The 21290-nt window shown below is 36.3% G+C and overlaps 1 protein-coding gene across 1 annotated transcript; it reads left to right on the top strand.

Moving 5' to 3' along the window:
* The first annotated feature begins 2994 nt into the window (after positions 1–2994).
* Positions 2995–21251, top strand: LOC117789672 (mothers against decapentaplegic homolog 6). The gene is made up of 8 exons (XM_034628751.1): positions 2995–3271; positions 4424–4568; positions 7145–8626; positions 14225–14278; positions 14346–14498; positions 19032–19250; positions 19312–19462; positions 19537–21251. Exons 3-8 carry the CDS (start codon positions 7495–7497, stop codon positions 19700–19702), a joined length of 1875 nt encoding a protein of 624 aa, XP_034484642.1. The 5' UTR covers positions 2995–3271; positions 4424–4568; positions 7145–7494; the 3' UTR covers positions 19703–21251.
* The last annotated feature ends 39 nt before the right edge of the window (positions 21252–21290 follow it).

The following is a 21290-nucleotide window of genomic DNA, read 5'->3' as shown; positions in this document are numbered from 1 at the left end:
TATAAAAGGATAGTCGCGTACACAGCTGGCATTTAGTTGATATGGAATCATGTCGCAGGACAGGACACAGCAGTCCTTTGTGCATCGGCTAAAGGATATTACAGCACATGACATTTGAAATCGAAATTCAAAAATCAAAACTAAATCTGAGTCTGAACGCGCAAGCTTCCGACATTTTTGAAACTGGTGGTACAAAAACAAAACAAAACAAATTTAGTAATAATCATATGAATAGTGACAATTTGGTCTTAATTTGTCACTTACGCACGTGTGTATTGTCAACAAAAACAAATTAACGTGTATTGAACTCGATTAACTCGGTAAGTGTAAATCAAGGAAGTGTCAAAATATCAAATGAATGTGACTCAATCCACTGTCAACAAATAGAGTAAGACTGCGTACCCTAAAATCATATTACCTTCTATTATCTGTGCTGATTATTTGTCTATACCAGAAAATCTTATGAAAGCTTAGTTCAATACTATTCAAAAAAATTTTAATTTTTTGACTTTTTAAAAGTACCGTAAAAAAATATCATGTACGCTCTAAACTATTTTGGACCGCTTAAATAGAGGTTGATTATTTAATTTATTAATCATCGATTGTATCTTGAGTTCGATGTATTTAAAAGTGATGAATTTTTTATTATGAATTACTTTCCCATAAAAAATTGGGGAATTGAGAAAACTTAATCATTTTTTTTATAATACTGATCCAAGTTTCGATCTAAAAAAAGGTTTGAACTAAACCTTGGTTTCAGGGGTTCCTGAACCGAAATTGAACCATCGATTCGAACCTTCTTTTAATTTGGACATTTGAAATTATGTAGTTTTTCAATCATAAAATAGATTAAGACTTTTGTCTATTTTTATTACCCTTATATCATAATGCAGTCAACAGTCAAACGTCACTGACTACTGAGCATTATCAACTGACATGCGGGTCGAATGCATTCACAATACTCAGGAACAGGATGATGATCAAGTTGTTGTGATGGTATAACTGGTTTCTGACTGAGCTTGAGTGGTTGTCTGTAGCTTTGCCGGGCACATTAATGGATTTTTAACAAGTTTACTTAAGCTGAATTGCACTGATGATATCTTATTAGTTTTTGACTCCTAATTGCGCTCATCTCGTCGTGAGAAATGTTGAATTGTGCATGCTATTCATTCGTCATCGACCACCCAAGTTAATTCACTCGCTGCATCTTTTGGCATCTGGTTGTCAAAGCCAAACAGGAGCAACCATCACTCGGAAATGCTCTAGGGACAGTCAGAGACCAGTTCTTTCTATTAACATCAGTTGCAAATCTTCCACTTTAGCTTTACGTGTCTCGCAGTAAAAGGATCAGCGTCTTCATTTCCGAGAACTTATCCAAAAACAAATAAGAAACTCCAAGACCCATAATCTGAAAGGAATTCGACTGTGTATGCCGGTAAATTAACTGGTCCAGCAAAAAAAAAAAAGAACAACAACAACTAAAAACGCAACAGGCGAGCTTGCTCGACTGTGAGATTCCCAATACTTGATCTGTAAATAAATAAAATTGTGATTTTAAAATGAAAATAAGAATAATACAAATATTAATAAACTGATTAAAAAAAATCAAAAATACTGAAGCTGGATTCGAGCTGGATTCCACGACCGGAAGAATGTCGATCAAAAATGCTTCTTTTTCGAGAGTTTCAAGAATTTAAAACAAATTTGATTTACTTCCACACAACTTAAGTCCTTCTAACCTTTTTTTAACATTGGCACAAACTTAAACGCCCCTTGCATGATTTGGGAACCGGGCTACAAATTAAGAAACCTGAGACTCTGGCATTTGTATACTCTGTCTCTTGAGGGACTGGACTACTCGTGAGGACGTATGTATGTACAATGTACATACATACATAGGCGTATGTACATTTGTATGTAGATATATTCTGATCAAAAAAAAAACCATTTTATCAGGCCATCTGTCAATTTGGAAATATCAATCTTGATTTCTAAATTCACATACGTAATCCATCAATAAATATTGTAATGTTTAAAAAAATTATCATGATTGTATTGAAGTGGGCTGATCAATATCTAAAAATTTTAAAGCCACAACGTAACCAAATCATTTGCAGAAGAACGCTCGTTTTTTGTTTCACGAAGAAAACCTTACATAATTTATTCAAACTTCAGCAGCAATTTCCTGTCGTGAGGTGAGTCAGTCTTCAGTCTTCAGGCGGCAGTCGGCAGCCCACAGTCGACTCGACGTCATCATCGCTGAGGCCTGCGGTCCCGACCTGTTATTATCGTAATGACAGCAGCCTATTTGCTTTTATGTTTTCAAGTCGTCCAAACCAGAGACAATTATCTCGGCTGGAGCTGAAAACTGGACACCAGACTGCCCGATGCGTCTTTGATCTCTGTTGGTCGCTAACTATGTGTGTGTGTGTGTTCGTGAAGGGGCGCCACTGATCCGTCAGACATGGGCAAAGAGAGACTGTAACTGATATGCCCTTGATCGCAACCATTCATCACATTTTGTGCCATTGTTGAATGATTCTTGATGATCTTGTTGTATTTGCTTTAAAGCCTTATGAATAATATAATGTATACAATATTTACAATGTGTACAAATTAAAATTATTGGTATAAAATATAATCAAATCATTCAAGCTTGTTATTCTAATATATTTCAGACACAAAATTTAATTTTCGGTTATTCCGATGAAAGAGTTTCAAAGTGCGCAGCAAACTTCACGTGAGTTCGAAAATTGCGCGCAGCCAACTTCAAGCGAGTTAAAAATTGCGCAGTGGGTTGCTTCACCGATTGAGAGAGCCACAGGTTATGCAAAGAAGTCTGCCGCTTTTGGCTCTCACTGCGCATTCCCACTGTAAATTGTAACTGTATGAGGGCGACTCGTTTCGCTGTGTGCGTGAGAGGGCGCCAGCAAATTCACCACACATGCGACAGATACAAAAAACACTATGCATGCTCTCTCAAAACGTAAGAAACTCTCGTTGTGAACGGACGTGGTTTTTTGGTTACTACACGAACGATTTTTTGTTGAAAACGCGGGCGTAACCAACAAATAAATGCAACGACAATAGCATGCAAAACGTCCGCGTTTCTATACTGACTTTAACATTTTATTTTCGAGTCATTTCTTAGTTGTTGCTTTCGATTATTGTGCAAGTGAAAAGTGAAGTGAATGGTCGAGCGGTAAATGACGAGCAAAACAAATTTCGCCCCCGCTGCTGTCATCGATCACTAATACATACATACATATATGTAAGCCCAATTGTGAATTAAAACGCCACTATCAATGTGTAAAAATTGTTCAATTAATAAAAAAAGGAGATGTGTACGCAACTTTCAATTTAACATTCACACACACACATACATATATATGTAAGAGTGTATAAATAAGCGTGTGTTCTTTTATTCTTTCTTCGTTGAAAGTGCGACCAAAAACAATTGAACGACTCCCTCGCGACGGCTACTTACATACATACATGCATACAAACATAGTTCGATTGATCAATGTTACAAACATACACACACATACTTGCAAAAGCTCATTCATATGTATGTATTGTGTGTACATCAGTGGGCAAAATCAAACGTTTTCTTAACATTATTTCTATGGTCGAGCATTGGCATTATTTAACCAACAGATTAAAATTGCAAAAAAAAAAAAAAAATAAATAACGAATTTAAACATAAATTTACTGCAGACAACTTATTAAGTTGTACATTTAATTATTGAATTTAAAAACCAATCCGTTTAATAGGTTGCCATCAACAAATCCATTTTTAAAACAATCGAGATTAACATAAAAACAATAGGAAATGCGTGCAATGTTTAAATATATCGTCAGATATCGTTAAGATAAATAAATGGTCGATAAATTCTATTATGTCCATATATCGAACCACAGCAACAACACACCACACGAATGCGGTATACCCGACACCTGACAACGTTTCCCACATGCAAATACACGCACACAGATACACACACACACACACGCACATTAGCATGTAGCTGAACTTCTTCTTTAGCATTAAAATTCTTATTATTTTTTTTGGTTTTTGTTTTTTGTGTTTAGCAGCGACAACTAACTCGGTCGCAATTTGCAATATGCGGATTATAATTCTACAGTTACCCACACAAGTATTTGCACGTAACATATACATACATTCATATGTATGTATGTATAGTATGTATTGTATGTATGTTTGTAAGTTCTTAGTTGACCAGAAAATAGTGCTGACTAGTGAATAAATTAATAACAATATTGACGATCGGTCAGCGCCCACTAAAATAATAAATAATAAATCAATCTCGACGACGCGTTTATAAATCGAATAAGGTTTCGTGTGAATTAAATCAAAAATTAATAAATTAATGTATTTAATTTCAATTTGTTCTGTCTTCAGCAATGTGAATATTAAACATAAGTGAACTAAATATATGCAAACATATCAGATATTGCAATACAACAACATATTAAACACAAGATTGATATATTTATTTATACAAAAACGGATAATAAGAATATTATGGATAGATCCCAATAATAAAGTAAGTATATTTAAACATAATTATTATATTTTTATTACACTCCCAGTATATACTAACAATAACGCGAATATTAAATAAAAATTAGTAGAAACAATTAGAAATAGAAGATGATTAGGTCAATCAGTTTGATCATAATTATTAATTTTAAACACTAGGTATTTATATTTGCAATATAATAAAATACATTTCTTATAGAATAAAATTTAGTTTTACATATGTACAATACATACTTACACAATGTATTGTACTTAATGCATATTAGAATTAAATGTTTATACACACACAAATTACATTCACACAAACATACCAACCGTGTGTATGTGTGTGTGTGTGTGTGTACATTCTTCGTGTGCGCCGTTGTATGTGTATGTGTATGCCGGCGCCATTACACCGTTATGCTGTGGGTGTGAGTGGCGCCTGCAAGAGTACACATATACATACATACATGCACATCTATACGTTTGCATATATGTATGTTTGTGTATACAAATAAACATGTGCAATTTAAACAGTGCACAAAATGCACAAAACGAAATACATACATACATACAATTTGTACTTATTTTAGTCGTGATCTTTTTAATAGTTTGCCTCAGACATCCTCGTTATTCCTTTGTTCCACGTTGTGTATGCCACCGCAACCACAATTCTTGCATTCTTATACTTGTTGAATTTTCAGAAGAATTCGGAAATGTGTTGGTTCTCAGACATCGACACACAGATACCCATTCACACACACACACACGCATGCATATACAAAACATGGCACTTTGCTCTCTTGTGCACTTGCTTTGGCGCTCTCTGGCAGTCGCTCTCTCTCTCTTTGCTCTCCCGCTCTTGACTCTTATTAATTCACCTCAAATTGTTGATTCTTCAACTTGTCAAACCGGCTGACAAAACGACCGAACGAGCGACCCACCGACCGACGCGTCGGTCTATCGTATCGTTGTTGTTGTTGTATTGCTGTTGCTGGCGCTGTCGTTGTCGTTGTTCGTGTCTGTCTGATATAAGTTTATATTGGTGGCGCCATTGCGACGACGACGCCGACATCGTTACTATTATTTCTTTTATTACGTTTACGTCAGTGGCGCCCACTGTGGCGCCTGTGCCGCACCACGTCTCGTCTCGCCTCGTCGCGTTGATGCCCTGCCTTTTGCCTTGCTTTTGCCTCTGGCTGGCACGCAAGCAAGTAAATTCAGAATGTTGAGTGTGCCTGTGTGTGCGTTACGGTGTATACATTTGAACATTTCAGTATGTATACTATACATACATACATTCGTACGTATGCATAGATATGCATGTGTGTGTGAAGTAAAACTGAGCATGTAGTCGTGCCGTCATGTCGGCGGCGCCACTGTTGTCGTCGGCGATAAGGAGCGCAAGAAATGCCAGCGAGCCAGTCAGCCAGCAACAAAATGGTCGTAGAGACCCCACAGTTTTGTATTTGGGTTGTTAACTTGTAGCGCTGCTCTCTGTCAGCGCCGGCGTCAGTTGCTGCTCTGCTCGCTGATGCTGCGCAGTCGGACTCAACTGTTCCGATCGGCACATTACTCATGCGCTCTGTTTCTGTTTCTCAACTTTTGCGGCGTTTTTGAGCTTTCCGAAGCTCTGATAAGAAATCGCATATATGTATGTATGTATGTTCGTATTACATATGAATGATTGCTAATGTGCACACATGTACATACCCAGGGCAAAAAATGATTGAAATTATGAACTACGATAATCTCTTGAAAATAACAATTTTTCAGACAGAATCATTTTCCAATTTCGCATAAAGTTTCGTTGTAAAAAATAATTTATTTTCTTTTAAGAGTTTTGAATTTCCCTATTCTACTTTAAAAATAATTTATTATTGTTAGTTTTAATTTTTATTCGAAAATAAATATTTCTTTAGTAATTGAAAAAATTTAATTTTTTCTCAGATTAAATTATTTTTCTTCATTCCAATAAAGATTAAATAGTTTTCGGTTAAATAGTTTGAAATTTTCCTATTCTATTACCTAAATTATTCATAATTATTAGCTTTAAACTAAAATAAATACCTACAGTTATAATTTCGAATATTTCGAGAGTTAGTAGTACATTCTGAATTCATTTGTTTGAATTTTAATGTATACATTCACAGGCCAACTTATATTTTTACCTTCATCAGACATAATTTATCAGCTCAAATTGAATTTAATACGCAAAATATTTGAAGAATGATATTAGAACAGGTTGAAGATTTTCACTTCCGATAAATCTTGCCGAAAGTTTATATCGAAATAGGCCTGATAATTTACTTACTTCCTTGAAACTGCATACAACTTGTATACCGAAACCGGAAATAGTACCGCAACAACTGTTTCAATTAAAAATTTTTTTTTTAATTTTAAACTGCACATACGTGTTCTTTTCAATTTATTCGGCTTTGGTCCCGGTAACGGTTCCTGGATTTTTTTTTCGGATAGAAACAAAGAAATATAGTTAAAGGGAGAAATTTTTGTTTTTTATGATTAACATTACCTACAAAAATATACATTGATATATCATGGAATAACGAATATATATACTTTCTCTCGTTTTCTTTGCAGAGTTCATATCAAAGCAATCAAAGTACCACCAAAAACATATCAAGGCTGAAAAATATAGCCTACTTTGCGATTGAAAGGATATTAACAGTCGTGTTGATTGATTCGTAAATGAAACAACTGCGCCAACGAAAAGTTCTGATCAAACTCTAATTTATATATATATATATAATATATATGTTAGCATTAAAATCCAGTCAAGTTACAGACACCACTCCCAAAAGCCAACCCACCGTACATATCACAGAATCACGACTTGCCGGGGCCTTTTGAGTGCGTCTGAATAAGGTTGATTAATTCAAATAATGCGCATACGATAAGATCGATGTTACCAAAAAAATTGATGTCCCTCCATGATATTCCCAAGCGAAAAGAAAAAAGAACTATTGCGTTATGCGTCCAGAAACAATCCGGCTACGTGCGATGCGGATGGGATACCGATACCCATGCAGCAACCACAGCGGCATCTCCCTCAACATCAACGCCTCCCTCAGACCTCAGTTGCCAATTGCTGCTGCTGCTGTGCGAACGATCCTTCGACAATGCGTCAGTTAAGCACCCCCCCGCCACCGTATTGCTTGATATCCTGCTCCATAGACTACTCAGGCTCGTATCGCCCCAATCGACAGCACAGGTCAACAGCCCAGGACCAGCAGCAGTTGATATATCGCACAGATTCGCAAGTGGAAGTGGAAACGGAAGCGGACATGTCCGTGTCCGTGTCCGCCTCGGCGACCGAGGAATCGGATTATTCCTATATGAAAGGCGGCTGCAGTTACGCAAGCTCTGGCGCCGATTTATTGAGCGACGAAAACGGGCTCTATCCAATGTCTGTGGAGGGATCAGTGCCTGCGTATTACAATACACATCCGGAGCCGGTGCGACTTTTTCCAACAACGTTTGCGGCAACAGCGGCGAACATGTTTCGCAATTGTTGTGGCGGCGGCCATACGACAGACTCCAGCAGTGGATCCACAGCGAGAACGAGCCCGCCAGACAGCAGACGATACATGCTGAACCGACAACGCACCTCGACACCACCCACCACCACCAACACCACAACCACCACCTGCCCAATACATCCCCACTTGGCAACAGTAAACACAACAGGAGCAACCTTGCGTCATCGCACACTCAACCAAAATGTCAATGCACTGTTAAAACCGTTCAAGAACAAGCAGATTGCCGAGCTGCTCCAAGCCGTCAAAAGTCGCGTCGATCCGCCTCCCAAGTGCAACTCGATGCCGACCAACAACAATACCGTCATCACGAGCACGCCAAGTTACTTGCAGTGCATTCTGATAAAGTGCACCTCGCCCCTCGACGAGGATCAGCACGTGACCACATGCCAGCTCTTTTTTTGGTCCGACCTCAGGGATGGCCGCGAATTGAGACGCCTGCCCAGTTGTCCCACTGCAAGGGATTACGTCTACACGTGTTGCAACCCGCTGCATTGGTATCGCATAATGCATCCCATCGATTCAGGTAGATATATCTATTTTGTGTAATCAATCAGCTACGATTTTCAATGAGCCTCCAATAAAGTTTCAATATCAACACGGATTTCACTTTATACACTCGTATCATACATTATTCCATACGTTTCGCAGTGCTTATCTCTCTATAGAATCAGTGTTGTATGATTTCACTATTTACTAGTTGTACCATTTTCGTTAAAAGTGTACCAACTCTGCTTTGAACATATAAGAATGTGTACCATATTAAAAAACGAATGAATTCATTTTTAAAAATTTAAAAATTTTTTATAAGTACTCAAATACTTTTTTACTTATTAATTAAATTCGAATATAGTTTATATTTACAAAATTTATAAAAAAAAAAACAAATAATTAAGTTGTACCTCGCGTTAAAATTAATATATAAAATAATCAAAAACATTTTTCAAAAAATGTACAATATTTCGGATCCGTTTTTACAAATGCTTAAACCTATTTTGAAGTATCATAAGTATCATTTACAAAAATGTACCATATTGAATAAAACTAACCAAAGAGTGAAAAATGTACCAGTTTTGGTACAAATGTAGCAATTTTGGTAGCCGTGTTGTATACATCAATTGATAACACTTGTAATTGATTTAATTGAATGTTGGATGTTTTGTATTTATTGTGTTGAAAGCCCTCTTATATGTACCTATTATTTATGCATCTACACTCGTACGGTACTTTTGGAAATCATTACGATTGGCGCCTAATCTGCCGCAGCTGTGCATCATTAAGTTTTATTGCAAGCTAAATGGCAAGTGTAAGCATATTAATGGCATGTGCATTGTATACAATCATACAATTGTATAGATGTGTGTATTTGTGTAGCTGCCCTATTCAATGTTTTTAAGTGACAATCCCGCTCAGTCTGCTGTTTAATAGGCAGATGCGTACATATTTTACAGTGAATCATAAAAGTGCTGACACTAGTAATGTGAAAAAATATCGAAACATCGAACATTTTTGTTTTCCGAACCAATTCGATAACCTTTTTATACGGTTTATCGATGGATTTTAGACGATGATACTAAAAAATCATACCTAGTTTATAAAGCAGCTAATCCTGATTTAACCAAGATCGTTTTGTCTTGCAATAATTTTTTAAGTTTATAGATGCGATATGATTTGGTTCGTCGTTGTAAATGAGAGTCAGCAGTAGTACATTTCAAAGCGGCTTGAACAATTAGCGACGAGCTTAAAATGCAATCTTCGCGATAAAGCGCATTAAGAAAGTGTTTATGAAGGTTGTTTAAGCTAACTCCCTTTCATCCTAAGCAGCTTAAACCACTTTATAAACATGGTATCCGTTTCCTTGTAATTAAAAATGATATAAAAGGGCCAAAGAATTATTAAATAAATAAATAAAATAAAAAAATACGGCCTAAAATTTGAATTTTTGCTTGTATTAAGTCATTTCTTCAATGCATATTGGTGTGCCAATACTATTTTGATTCTCCCTGCGTATAAACATATGTATGTAAAATATGTTTGTACATCTTTAACTATAATGTGCTGTATAAATGTGCGTACAAGATGTAAAAGCTTCACGCAAACGCTCGACCGACATGACGGCGACTAAATTCTTTTCAAAATAATTTGCGTAAATTTAGAACCTGGCGCCAGGAAATAATCAGGCGTCGTCGCCAACGCAAATGGCGCTCGTTGTGATTGCGGCCGCCATTGTCGTTGTCGTTGTCGTTGTTGTTGTTGTTATTTTTGCCGATGCGTCTGAGATGAATGCGTTGAGGTTGAGGACAGTGCTGCCAACTTTTGAGAAGAAAATAAGAATGAAAAACTCTTAGTTGCCCTGTACATTGATGATGCATATATTTATCAGGTGTGTTCCACAAGTCTCTAGAGATGTTGATGTCAATTGCTTTCTGAAACCAACCGAACGAAATGTCGGTGCTCTTGAAATGTCAAAAATTTCATAATTGGCACATATGCATGTATTTTCGGAGTTATCAAACCCGAGTGTCTTAAATGTATTTCCAATGTAAACAAAATTATTATTTGCTGGTATATTTTATACTTTCTTTATACCTTTTCATTTAATTTTCAAATTATTATTATTTAATTCAATATTTTTTAAATTTTTTAACTCCCCCAGCAAATATTTTGACATTTAAAAGAAAACAAAGCTGGTTTCCGGAATACTGAAAATGGATTTTGCGATACTTTTGGTTTGTTAGAGATTTTTAAATATAGACATTTGTATTTTTTTTCTTAATAAATAAAATTTGGTGTCTATTAACTTCTGAAGTCTTGGAGATTCTTGCGACCATCCAACTGAAAATCTATCTTAGGATTGTTAGCTTCTGTCATAAACGTACAGTATCAGTAAAAAGTTTATTTTTCGAGATTGCCGAATTTTAAATTGTGTATTGCCCAATTACTGTATAAGATGCATACATAAATACATCTTGTTTCTTTTAACAACCGTTGTGCTCTTTCCAGTTGCACTTAATGTGCATGTTACCAAAAGAAAAAAAGAAGCGTGTACCTCCCAGATACACGATGGTAAAGGTACTGTAAACATAACATGGTCTTGGAGGCATGGAAACGTGGTTCGTGCCGCATTTACCTGTTCAACTGGCGACAGCAGACGCGTCGCAGCATCAGAGTCTGTCTTTTTGTCTGTCTGTCTGTCGGTCGTTCGTCGTCTGGCGAACAGCGAACAGGGAACAGGGAACATCGAATTGACTTCTCGATACCGACTGGGACGGGTTTTTAATGATGGCGCCGAGCACATTAAACAAGTCGATAATGTTATTCCATCCACATTGGCCAAGGGAACACAATTCCAGGAATTGTAGCGAAGACGATGCCAGTCGGTCGGTCGGTTTGGTCGGGATGTACCAGTATTAGCGACCATACAGACACACACACATATATATATATTTTGTCCATTCCATTCGAGAATTTCTCATAAAAAAGTAAAATTATGCCTGGCAGCTCCAACGTTGTGAATGTCCACCGAACTTTCTTAACATTCAATGGACATAAGTGCTGGACTGAAAGATACCCTATCTATACTCTGAAGAACGTAATGCTTCCAATAATATGAAGGAATAGTTTTAGCTAAAGTAAACACCAATTATCTTTAAGCTGAATTAAGAATTCAGTAAATAATAAATCTTATTCTTGAATTATAATCTTTTCAATGGAAAATAAAACAAATTGAACAAATAAAATTATTTTTAACCGAATCTTTGCAGCTGATACTTATGTCAGTCTACATATTAAACTATTTAGATAGGACTTAATACTCAACGTTTTCACGGTCTAGAAATTTAATACTTGTACGCAGTATTATTTAATTAAAGAATCATGCTACAGGTAGACCCATCCCTTAGTCCCTTCCTTTTTCATTTGTTGTTGGTCAATGGAAACGATCCCATCAATCATATAAAATGTCGAATACAGCGAAGTGAGCAAAAATCAGTTGAGTTTTCAGTTGGAGCTGGCGGCCGGTCGATCGACTGGTCGGTCCGTCGGACGGTCGATTGGACGCCACTCCATGCTGCTTCGTTGTGGTGATTAAGGCAATGTTGGAATTTCGCTACTCCCTTCATTTTTTTTGTTTTTGTTTTTTTTTTTGGCTTGGCTTGTCTTTTTTTCATTAGGTCTTCAAGAATTGTTAGATTCACGCAGCGTGAGGAGAAGGAGGCACTGGCGACAGCAGAGGGAGTTGGGGCAGAAGAGAGGGCAAACCGTAATCAGGTTTAACTGGTACCGGGGCCAACCGAGTCGACAGCGCCGCGCCGTTGACGCTACCAACAATGCTGACGTCTGCAGCGCCAGCTTCCTCCGCTCCCAGCGGCAAGCGCAGCACATCAAACGATTTGTGCGCCAATAAAATGTCCCCCAGTGCTGCTGGCTGATATGCAAACATTATTTATTTTATTTATTTATTTTTATTTCGCCGCGCTGATGTTTGGCCTGCCTGCGCTTAAGTTTGTTGCTGTTTTTGTTTTTCTGTTTCTTTTTTCTTTTTTTTTTTTGGTTTTTGTTTCGGTTTCGCATTTGCTTTGGTTTTTGTAGTATGTTTGTATGTATTTTCGAATACTAATATTGTACTATTTTTGTGAGACATGATCTCATCGCACAGCTCGTCTTAAACACGCGCATTTCAATCCGTAAACCGTGTAGACCGTAACCCGTAGTCTGGTCAAAACTAATCAAACTGTCCACAGTAAATATTCCTAATCGTTGTCAGGACATGCGGATTTTCTCATTACTTTCGAGTATTGAATTGAAAATTTGTTTTTTCCGGTTAACTTAACTGAGAGATAAGCTGCGGCTGCGAACTTACTGAAATATCTCAGATTTAATTTTTCCTACATTTTGTCGGGGACTGAAAAATCGACTGCCTTAAAACTAAATAAAATGTTAACAACATTATTAATAAAACATTTTTTCACAACAAATGATCAAAATATACATTTTTTTTTGCTATATCACAAAATTTAAAACTAAATTTATCAAATATTTCAACAATTATTTGGAATTTGATTTGCCTGTATCATAATGCCAAATTAAGTAATAACTATGAATGTATTTCCCAAAAAAAGAATTTGTGTAAATAATTATCTTATGTTTGACAGATTCCGACATTGTTTTAAATACAGTACATGTAATATAAAATTTTTTCAAGATTGTAAAATGTATAAAGTTTTCAACCCTCTAACATGGTTCAAGTGCATAAGTTTCGACTTAGACTTAGCTTGATATAAATATTGTAATACTAAGCATCCATTTGGTAGATATTTTTGGAAACCTGTTTGCATATCCAATATTAAAAAGCCTCTTTTGCCTGTCCACCGGTTGACATTTTGTGTTGAATTGAATTGATGCAATCAAAAATATTTTATTGTGGCGCACCTTTCTAATTGATTAATTAATGAATTGAAAATCACATTAATGCAAATAGATTGCCATAAAATTAATGTCTCTAATAATTCAACAGTTATCCTCAATAAAAAGATGCCCCTTGATGGCATTATAGAGATCTTTATTTCTACTGTATATATGTAGGTGAATATTATTAACGAACCAAAATAAAAAAATATTTGTTTTATCTATCGATCATCTTACCATCGACCAGAAATTATAGCGATAATAAATATAAAGCATAGTATGTTTAAATAAATACCAGTTTTAAAATGATACTTTTGAGAAAATAGTACGTAATATGTATAAAGAATATATGTGGGGATTGGACCAGCAAAAACAGTAATGTCAACACAGCTCAAACAAGTAACATTAGATTGTGAAACCCTAAAGTAATAAACATTTTTAAATTTATCCAATGTTCCATTTTATTAAGAACCCAGGTGTCACATATTTGTGGGCTCAACTAGGATAGTCCCACATACACGTATACATATTCTTTGATAAACATGTGTCTATTTCTGCTATTTGGAAGCTACTAGGTTTAAACTCCTCGTTCAATATATTAGTATGATAAATTTTAGTATTAGAATTTCAATTAAATTCGCATAATATTGAAGAAGCTAGGAAATGTAATTGATTTAAGATACAAAATGAATGGTTTTCTTCTCTTTTGCACTTGCAGAATCCGCGCCTCCACCGTATCAGCGTTCAAAAATGCTCAGACTAAGAGATACAGGTATGTAAGCAGGTATATTCGTGATCAGGAGCAGTCAACTTAACTGATCAGAGTTCTAAAATCCTAGATTCCGAGGGAAACACTCAAAACATCGACAACCACCACCACCACAGCAACAGCAACAGCAACAACCACAGCCAAAGCATTTCGAGCATCATCAAGCAAGCGGAGCCACAGTTGTATGTGCCAAGTCTCGAGTCTTTCACCACTGATGGCAAAGGTGAGTTTGTGGCCTTATAATTGCTCTCTTTGCACTCTATCTCTCGCTAGCTCTCTCCCTCTCTAATTCTTATGATCTTATGTTCTTATCTTCGGAGCGGCTTTATTGAGCATTGAGCGATACAGCAAGCACCTTTCTGCATACATACTTACATATTATGAGTGCATGTGCCTGTGTGCGCATTTATACATACATATGCATGTGTGAGAGCGATGGTTACGGTCGCGTGCGTGTGTTTGAGCACGCCGGCACGGGCCGAGTCAGGCAGTCAAGTTATTCGTTGTTCGTGGCGCCAGCTTGCCGCGTCAGGTCGTCACTTTCTATATTGATATTAACTTTTAAGCGAAAACAGCAAAAACGACACGAAAATAAATAATGAGCGAAAAACAAATACAAACAGTGCGAGGCGAATGCGAATACGAAGAAGAGAGGCGACGACGGCAACAACAATCTTTGCGCTTGCTTACGAAAGTTTTGTAGAGCGACCGTCGGACGCGGGAGTGGCTGTAGCTGTAGTTGTAGTTGTAGCTGTGGATGTAGCTGTGCCTCTGCCTGGTTATCGGTACCACTAGCTACACGTTGGATGGGACGGTCGAAGGAAGGGGTTTTATGACAATGATATCATTTCATGGCGCTGCCGCCAACGCTGTCGTCGAACTGGACAATATGTTTCTCTCTACCTCTCTCTCTCTCTCTCTCTCTCTCTATCTATCTTTTATGGCATTTTCGAGGCGACAAAATGACGGAAAAGCGCTTTTTGCATTTGAATGAGCTGTTAGCTAAGCTTCGCTAAAAATATACCTCGCTTCTTGCATCCCCCAATTTGAATATTCTAAAATTTAAACTGGAAATCAAATTGGTTTAATCCTAATTAAAACCAATTCATAATGCTACTAATGGAGCGTCTGGATGATAAACAAGAGTTCTTCAGTTCTTCAGACCTCGTCTAGAAAATAGATAGCTCTAAATTGTATACAGCAATCAGTATTTTGTCAAAACAATTACTTGAATACGAGTATTATGGTTCTATGGGGGAGCTATTATAAATTTCGATTTGAGCATAGACGGATTTTTTTAATGTTTAGTATGGTATAATTAATTAGTATAATTATTGTCAAATTTAAAAATATGTATCTCTTTCATTAAGTTTAGAAACGGCCCTTTATCTTGCCTTATTATTTGATACCAATACTGTAATGCATTTATTTATTTATATAAAAATTTGATAGAAAGACTTAAATTAAATTATGTTAGCAATAACAAAAGTAAAATTCAACAAATTTCTTTAAATATTAAAAAAATACTTTACAGAATTTTAAAGTTAATATCTGAAAATGAAATTATATTTTTTTGACGTATGTATGTATATTGTTGCCTGTTCGTAAATATATTTTTATGAAGTTTTAAATGCATGTACATGAAATATATGTACATGCATATGCCACGACATGTGTGGCCACAAACAATTTACACTACACACACACACGTTCACACACACACACACACAGGTAGAATAAAAAGTATTCTAAATTTAAAGATGATGTAGCAGCAGCCCGTGGATGCGCACTTCAGAGTATGTGCTTTTGTATCTACATACATAATGTATGTGTGTGCATGTATATACATATGTACATACATACATATGTATGCACATTGACCGAAAAACAAAACAACGCACACTGGGGCAGCAGGTCGAAAAGCGTAGCAAAAATCATTTTTTTTTGACGAAAACGATCTTTAAAAGTAATATACTTATTCGATAGAGATCTTCAAAGATTACGAATCCAAAAAGAATAAAAATTGTGGGCGGAAAATTTCTAAATTTTACATATTTTTCGGTGCAAATTTTACAAAATTTTACAATCCTTAAAACTGAGTTTCGACTGATCTTCATGTTTTTGTTTTCATCTGAAAGTGTGTCCATTTCTAATAAATTACTTGTGATTTATATCAGCAAAAAAAAAAAACACTTAAATTGGTCTATTTTCTAACATTGATGGAAAAACATGCGAAATGGTAATAAAATCAGAGGACCGCAGTGCAAGTACATGAGTTTTTGGTCTGCTTGGCCCCATACGATATTAAAAAAAAATATATTTATTTTTAATTTAATATTAAGAGGTCATTTTAAAGCTTATGAAGTTTTCTACTAAAAGCTTCTGAAATATCTTTATTGTTTCAAAAGATATTATTTTTGCCGCGCAAAATGAGAAATGGTCAAACTGTGCGGCGCTAAGAATCCCAAAGAGTCGAATCCGAGCGAATGCCGTTCGTCTGTGGCGTGTGCCAGAGCAGGCGGCATTGGCGCCAAAGCACTGGCAGCGCCCTACCATCTCCGCGACCCCCTCTCTTTCCCTATTGCTCATTCTCTCATCATTATGGGAGAATTGCAAGACGAAAGAGCACACTATTCATACGTGTGCGTGTGTTTGTGCATATGTATGTATGTTATGCTTTATGCAATTTAATTACATGTGAGTGTGTGCAATGTATACGTGTATGTATGTGCATACAGTGGCTCACAACTTAGTTGATCCACTACATTTGAAATTATGTTAGGTTTTATTCCTTAATGCAAATATAATTAAAATAAAAAATAAATGAATATATTTAACTTAAGTTCCAGCAATAATTCACAAATCGCGTTTATATCTGCTTCCACGTAATAGATAAATTGATTTAAACTTGTGTAATATGTAAGACTATAGGGTCAAATACTATGGGAGCCACTGTATGTACGTAAATAGGTGTAGGTGTATGTTCTTATTCTGGTTCTTCCTGTTATTGTTTATTGTAATTCGATTTATGTCTTTATTTCTCTTTTTTTATAATTAAGCAGCATAAAGTATGTACATATGTATGTACGCACATAATTATGTGTATGTATTCAAACGTCAGCTTCAACTGTGATAGGGGGAAAACACTTTCGGGGCCATGGCGCGTCGGAAAGCGAAGAGAAGCGACGCGACGACGGCGCCGGTGCCAGCGTCGACCCAATTAGGTAAACAGCAGCTAGGCGCCATTTGCCATTTGCCTTGTTGGACGGGACGGGACGCCCCTTCACTGACCATGGCCAGCTGTAACCCCTCCGCCCTCCTCCGCCCACAAGTGCCTGCAAAATAAGAGCAGTCTGCGGATTTATGGCTAAATCTCGACAGACATTGTCTGTATTTACAATTATTTTTGTACACACTTAACACTATAACCGACTAGAAGATACACTCTACTACAGTTGCAAAAATTTACTGATTGGGCCACTGATCTGATTGCCAACTAAATAATAAAGATAATATCAATACACAGATGAATTGAAATGAATTTCTTTAAATTGATTTGCAATTAAAAGAATTTACAATCATAGTACTTGTAACAATCATAAGAGTTTGAAATCTTTATAAAAATTATGTTGCTGTTCCTTTCACACACTTTAAAAGTTTTTTAGATACAAGTACTCATCACTATAAATTTGTATCTTTAAAACCAAAAGTTAATTTACTATTAAGACAACAAGATTTTTTATATACGAAATTACACAATGCATTGGAATTTTCGTACTCACTGTATGCCATTATAGGGTCATTGAAGTGCAGTACCTTTCTGCTCACTTTACCTTGAAATATAACATTATAATATTGGCAATAAATAAATAATGCGCTTCGCTCATTTGGCATTAGTCGAGCCGGAATCTAGGCAAACAAGTCAAAAGGCGCCGTCCTCATTTACGTAACGCTCTGGCGCCAAAATTATTACCATTAAAGTAGAGTCTATAAATGTACATATGTATATAAATATATGCATATACATATGTGTATTTGTGTATGCAGTATGTATGCAGTATCTGTGAGCTGTTTTAGAGAGCAGACTCATTTGGGTGTGAGAGTCAGACGCTCGGTTAGATCAGGGAAAATTCTCTCTTTATCTAACCAATCTTTCAGTTCCGCACGGTAATAATATAACGTTAATGTTATCCATTTTGTAATGTTAGCCAGTTATTCACACGCATTCTTATCGCCACAGTTTCAATTTTAACATTGCCATTTTTTCGGGTAACAACAGTTTCCGGCACTGGAAAGAACTGGGAACTGAGCAATTAACAAAAGACACAAATAGAGGGCAGATTTTGGTTCGGTTTCCTAAATATATATGGTTTTGGTGCGAATCTTAATTCAATTTAATACAAAAAAATATATATTTTATTTATTGTTCTTTTCAATTATTTCTGTATACTATTTTTTATCTCATAAAATTCTTAATATAATGGATTCAGACCTACGAGGAACCAGTTTGCAGTTTTGAACAATCCTTTTTTTGCGGAATTACGTACTAACGTATACTTAATATTACTATATATATCTATTAAAGAGTATCAATTCTTCGGCGTTCGTTTGTCTTTGATAGGGGTTCGGTTTTCATCGAGACGAGGTCTTGATTTTGTTGCAGAATAATAATTGTATTCGCATTTGTTAATAAATACTTTATAACACTTCGTGAGTTAAGCCGATTCTCATAAGAAAAATTCTTTATCAATTTTAGATCGCAGCGCGTGCTCTAAGGTCTGGTGTCAGATTGCCTATTGGGAGCTCTCCCAACGGGTTGGGGAGTTCTTTCACGCCAAAAAGTTAGCCGTTAATATCCATGCGGACGGACCGATCGACAGCAGCGGAGTATGTGAGAGTATGTGCTTGCGTGATTTGGGGGGCAAACGGCCCCCAACGGATGCGGTTCAGAACACGCGACAAAAGGTCGGTCTGGGTAAGTACACTTATAACGATTTCCCAAATTGAATACTTGAGTGTAATGCGCTGATTTACAGGTGTGACTTTGAGCTTGGAGTGCGGTGATGTCTGGATTTACAATCGCAGTAATGTGCCGATATTTGTGGACTCACCGACGTTGGCCGAGCGCTTGGATCGAGTTTGCAAAGTGATGCCTGGCTACTGTCTGAAGGCCTTCGAAACACACAGGTAGCTCAGATCCTCGACAGTTGTTGATATACGAGTGCATATTATTAACTTGATCTCATACGTTGTACTTGCAGGGCTCAATGGCTGGCTTGCAAGCAGTCGCAGCATAACCAGCTGGGACCAATCGACCGGTTTAGCATGAAGATCAGTTTCGCCAAGGGTTGGGGCAACACATACCGACGACAGGACGTGATGGGCTGCCCCTGTTGGCTAGAAGTGCACTTCAATCATCTACGGTGACAGTGTCAGCAGCCTGCGGGCAACAATTGCAGCACAGCAACTGCAACAGCAACGGCAGCAGCAGCGATACGTTTAGCTGAATCCGTCTGTACCAACCCCATATGTTGTAGACCAAATGTGCTCCATCGATCGCGACAGCTGCTGCAAATTATAGAGAGACTGCTTACGAGGCTGGGCAGTAAGGCATGCACATTGAGACTGCAAGCAATTGGTATGGGGAGCTTTAAATTGCAACCGCAGCCGGACTAGCATGTTGGGCAGGGAGAGACTAATTAATAGGGGCAACAATGGACTGCTAATGAAATACTTTTAAAAGTTTAACTTAATTATGAAACATGTTTCAATTAATTGCTAAATGCCACATCGAAATTAACTTATGTATAAAGCATGCGCGGCGACGAAGAGTTAGGAGTGTTAAATTCAGATAGTAATTGATTGTTAAACATAGCTAAAATTGAAATCCTGTGATTCACTCTATATGTACATATGTATGCATATGTATGTAAACACACACACACTGTAGTACGTACGGTTGCAATGAACTCTTTAGTATACTATATATGCTAAAACAATAATGTGCTAAACTGAAAAAAGCGGGAGCATAAACATCAATGGCAGCTTAAATATCAACAGATATATATTCATATATATAATGTATCTCATCAGATGGTTATGTTTTGTAATGGACTTTGCATTCGCAAATATTTTGTTTTAATGGAAACTTATAAGTTCATTTACAAATGAAGTTCTCAATGTCTTGAGAAGGTATATTTGAACTTTTAACAAGTACACGTAAAGTTCACCCGTTAAACATTGAGATATAAAGCAATTGCAAAAGTTCATACATGATTGGGCAGACAACTTTTCAACTTAATGTCAAGGGGTCATTAATTTATCATTTTAAACATTACGTTTATTTTATATTGATATGCAGTTCCATCGATTTTTTTAACTTTCGTTGAATTTATTAAATATTTGTAATTCGCGTTTTAGTTTTCATCGAGACCCAAGACACCAGGAACTCAGTTGCCTTTCAATAAAATGGAAATGCAAATTTGAGAAAGTGTCAGGCATATTTTGCTGCTCTGAAATTAGTTATATGCCCACTGTTGATAATGTTGCCATCCCAATGTAGGCCATTAAAACGTTCAGAATTGCCGAATCAATTATACATACGTACATACATTTACACATACATACTACATGCATATGTACACATGTACATTTTAATTCCAAAAATTTATTATTACATTAACCATACGCCCTTTTATGAAAGCATAAGTACATACGAGTACATAGTATAAATAAATAAAAAGCTGATTTTAAAACATTGCTTGGACTTGAATCATTTTGAATATACTGAAGTCAAAGGTACACGAATACGAATATGTACTGATGAATATCTGTGTATATTAATAAATATATGCTTCTTTGTACATTACTAACAATATATTCAAAATGATCAAATAATTAATCAGCGTTAATAGTTGTAGCTTTACTGTTAAGTTTTAAGAAATATTTTGTAATAAAATTTCAATATATTTACAAATTTTGATTTTTACTGTCATTCTTGAAGATCACTCTCTAT

Source organism: Drosophila innubila, assembly GCF_004354385.1.
Source record: "Drosophila innubila isolate TH190305 chromosome 3R unlocalized genomic scaffold, UK_Dinn_1.0 2_E_3R, whole genome shotgun sequence".
NCBI classification, from domain to species: domain Eukaryota; kingdom Metazoa; phylum Arthropoda; class Insecta; order Diptera; family Drosophilidae; genus Drosophila; species Drosophila innubila.
Note: the sequence above shows the minus strand (reverse complement) of the source record. Positions and strands in the feature narration are given on the sequence as shown.

Coding starts and splice junctions, on each gene's coding strand:
- LOC117789672 (XM_034628751.1), top strand. CDS start 7,495: ATGATATTCCCAAGCGAAAAGAAAAAAGAACTATTGCGTTATGCGTCC. Junction 8,627..14,224: donor AATGCATCCCATCGATTCAG/GTAGATATATCT, acceptor TTGCACTTGCAG/AATCCGCGCCTCCACCGTAT. Junction 19,463..19,536: donor AAGGCCTTCGAAACACACAG/GTAGCTCAGATC, acceptor TTGTACTTGCAG/GGCTCAATGGCTGGCTTGCA.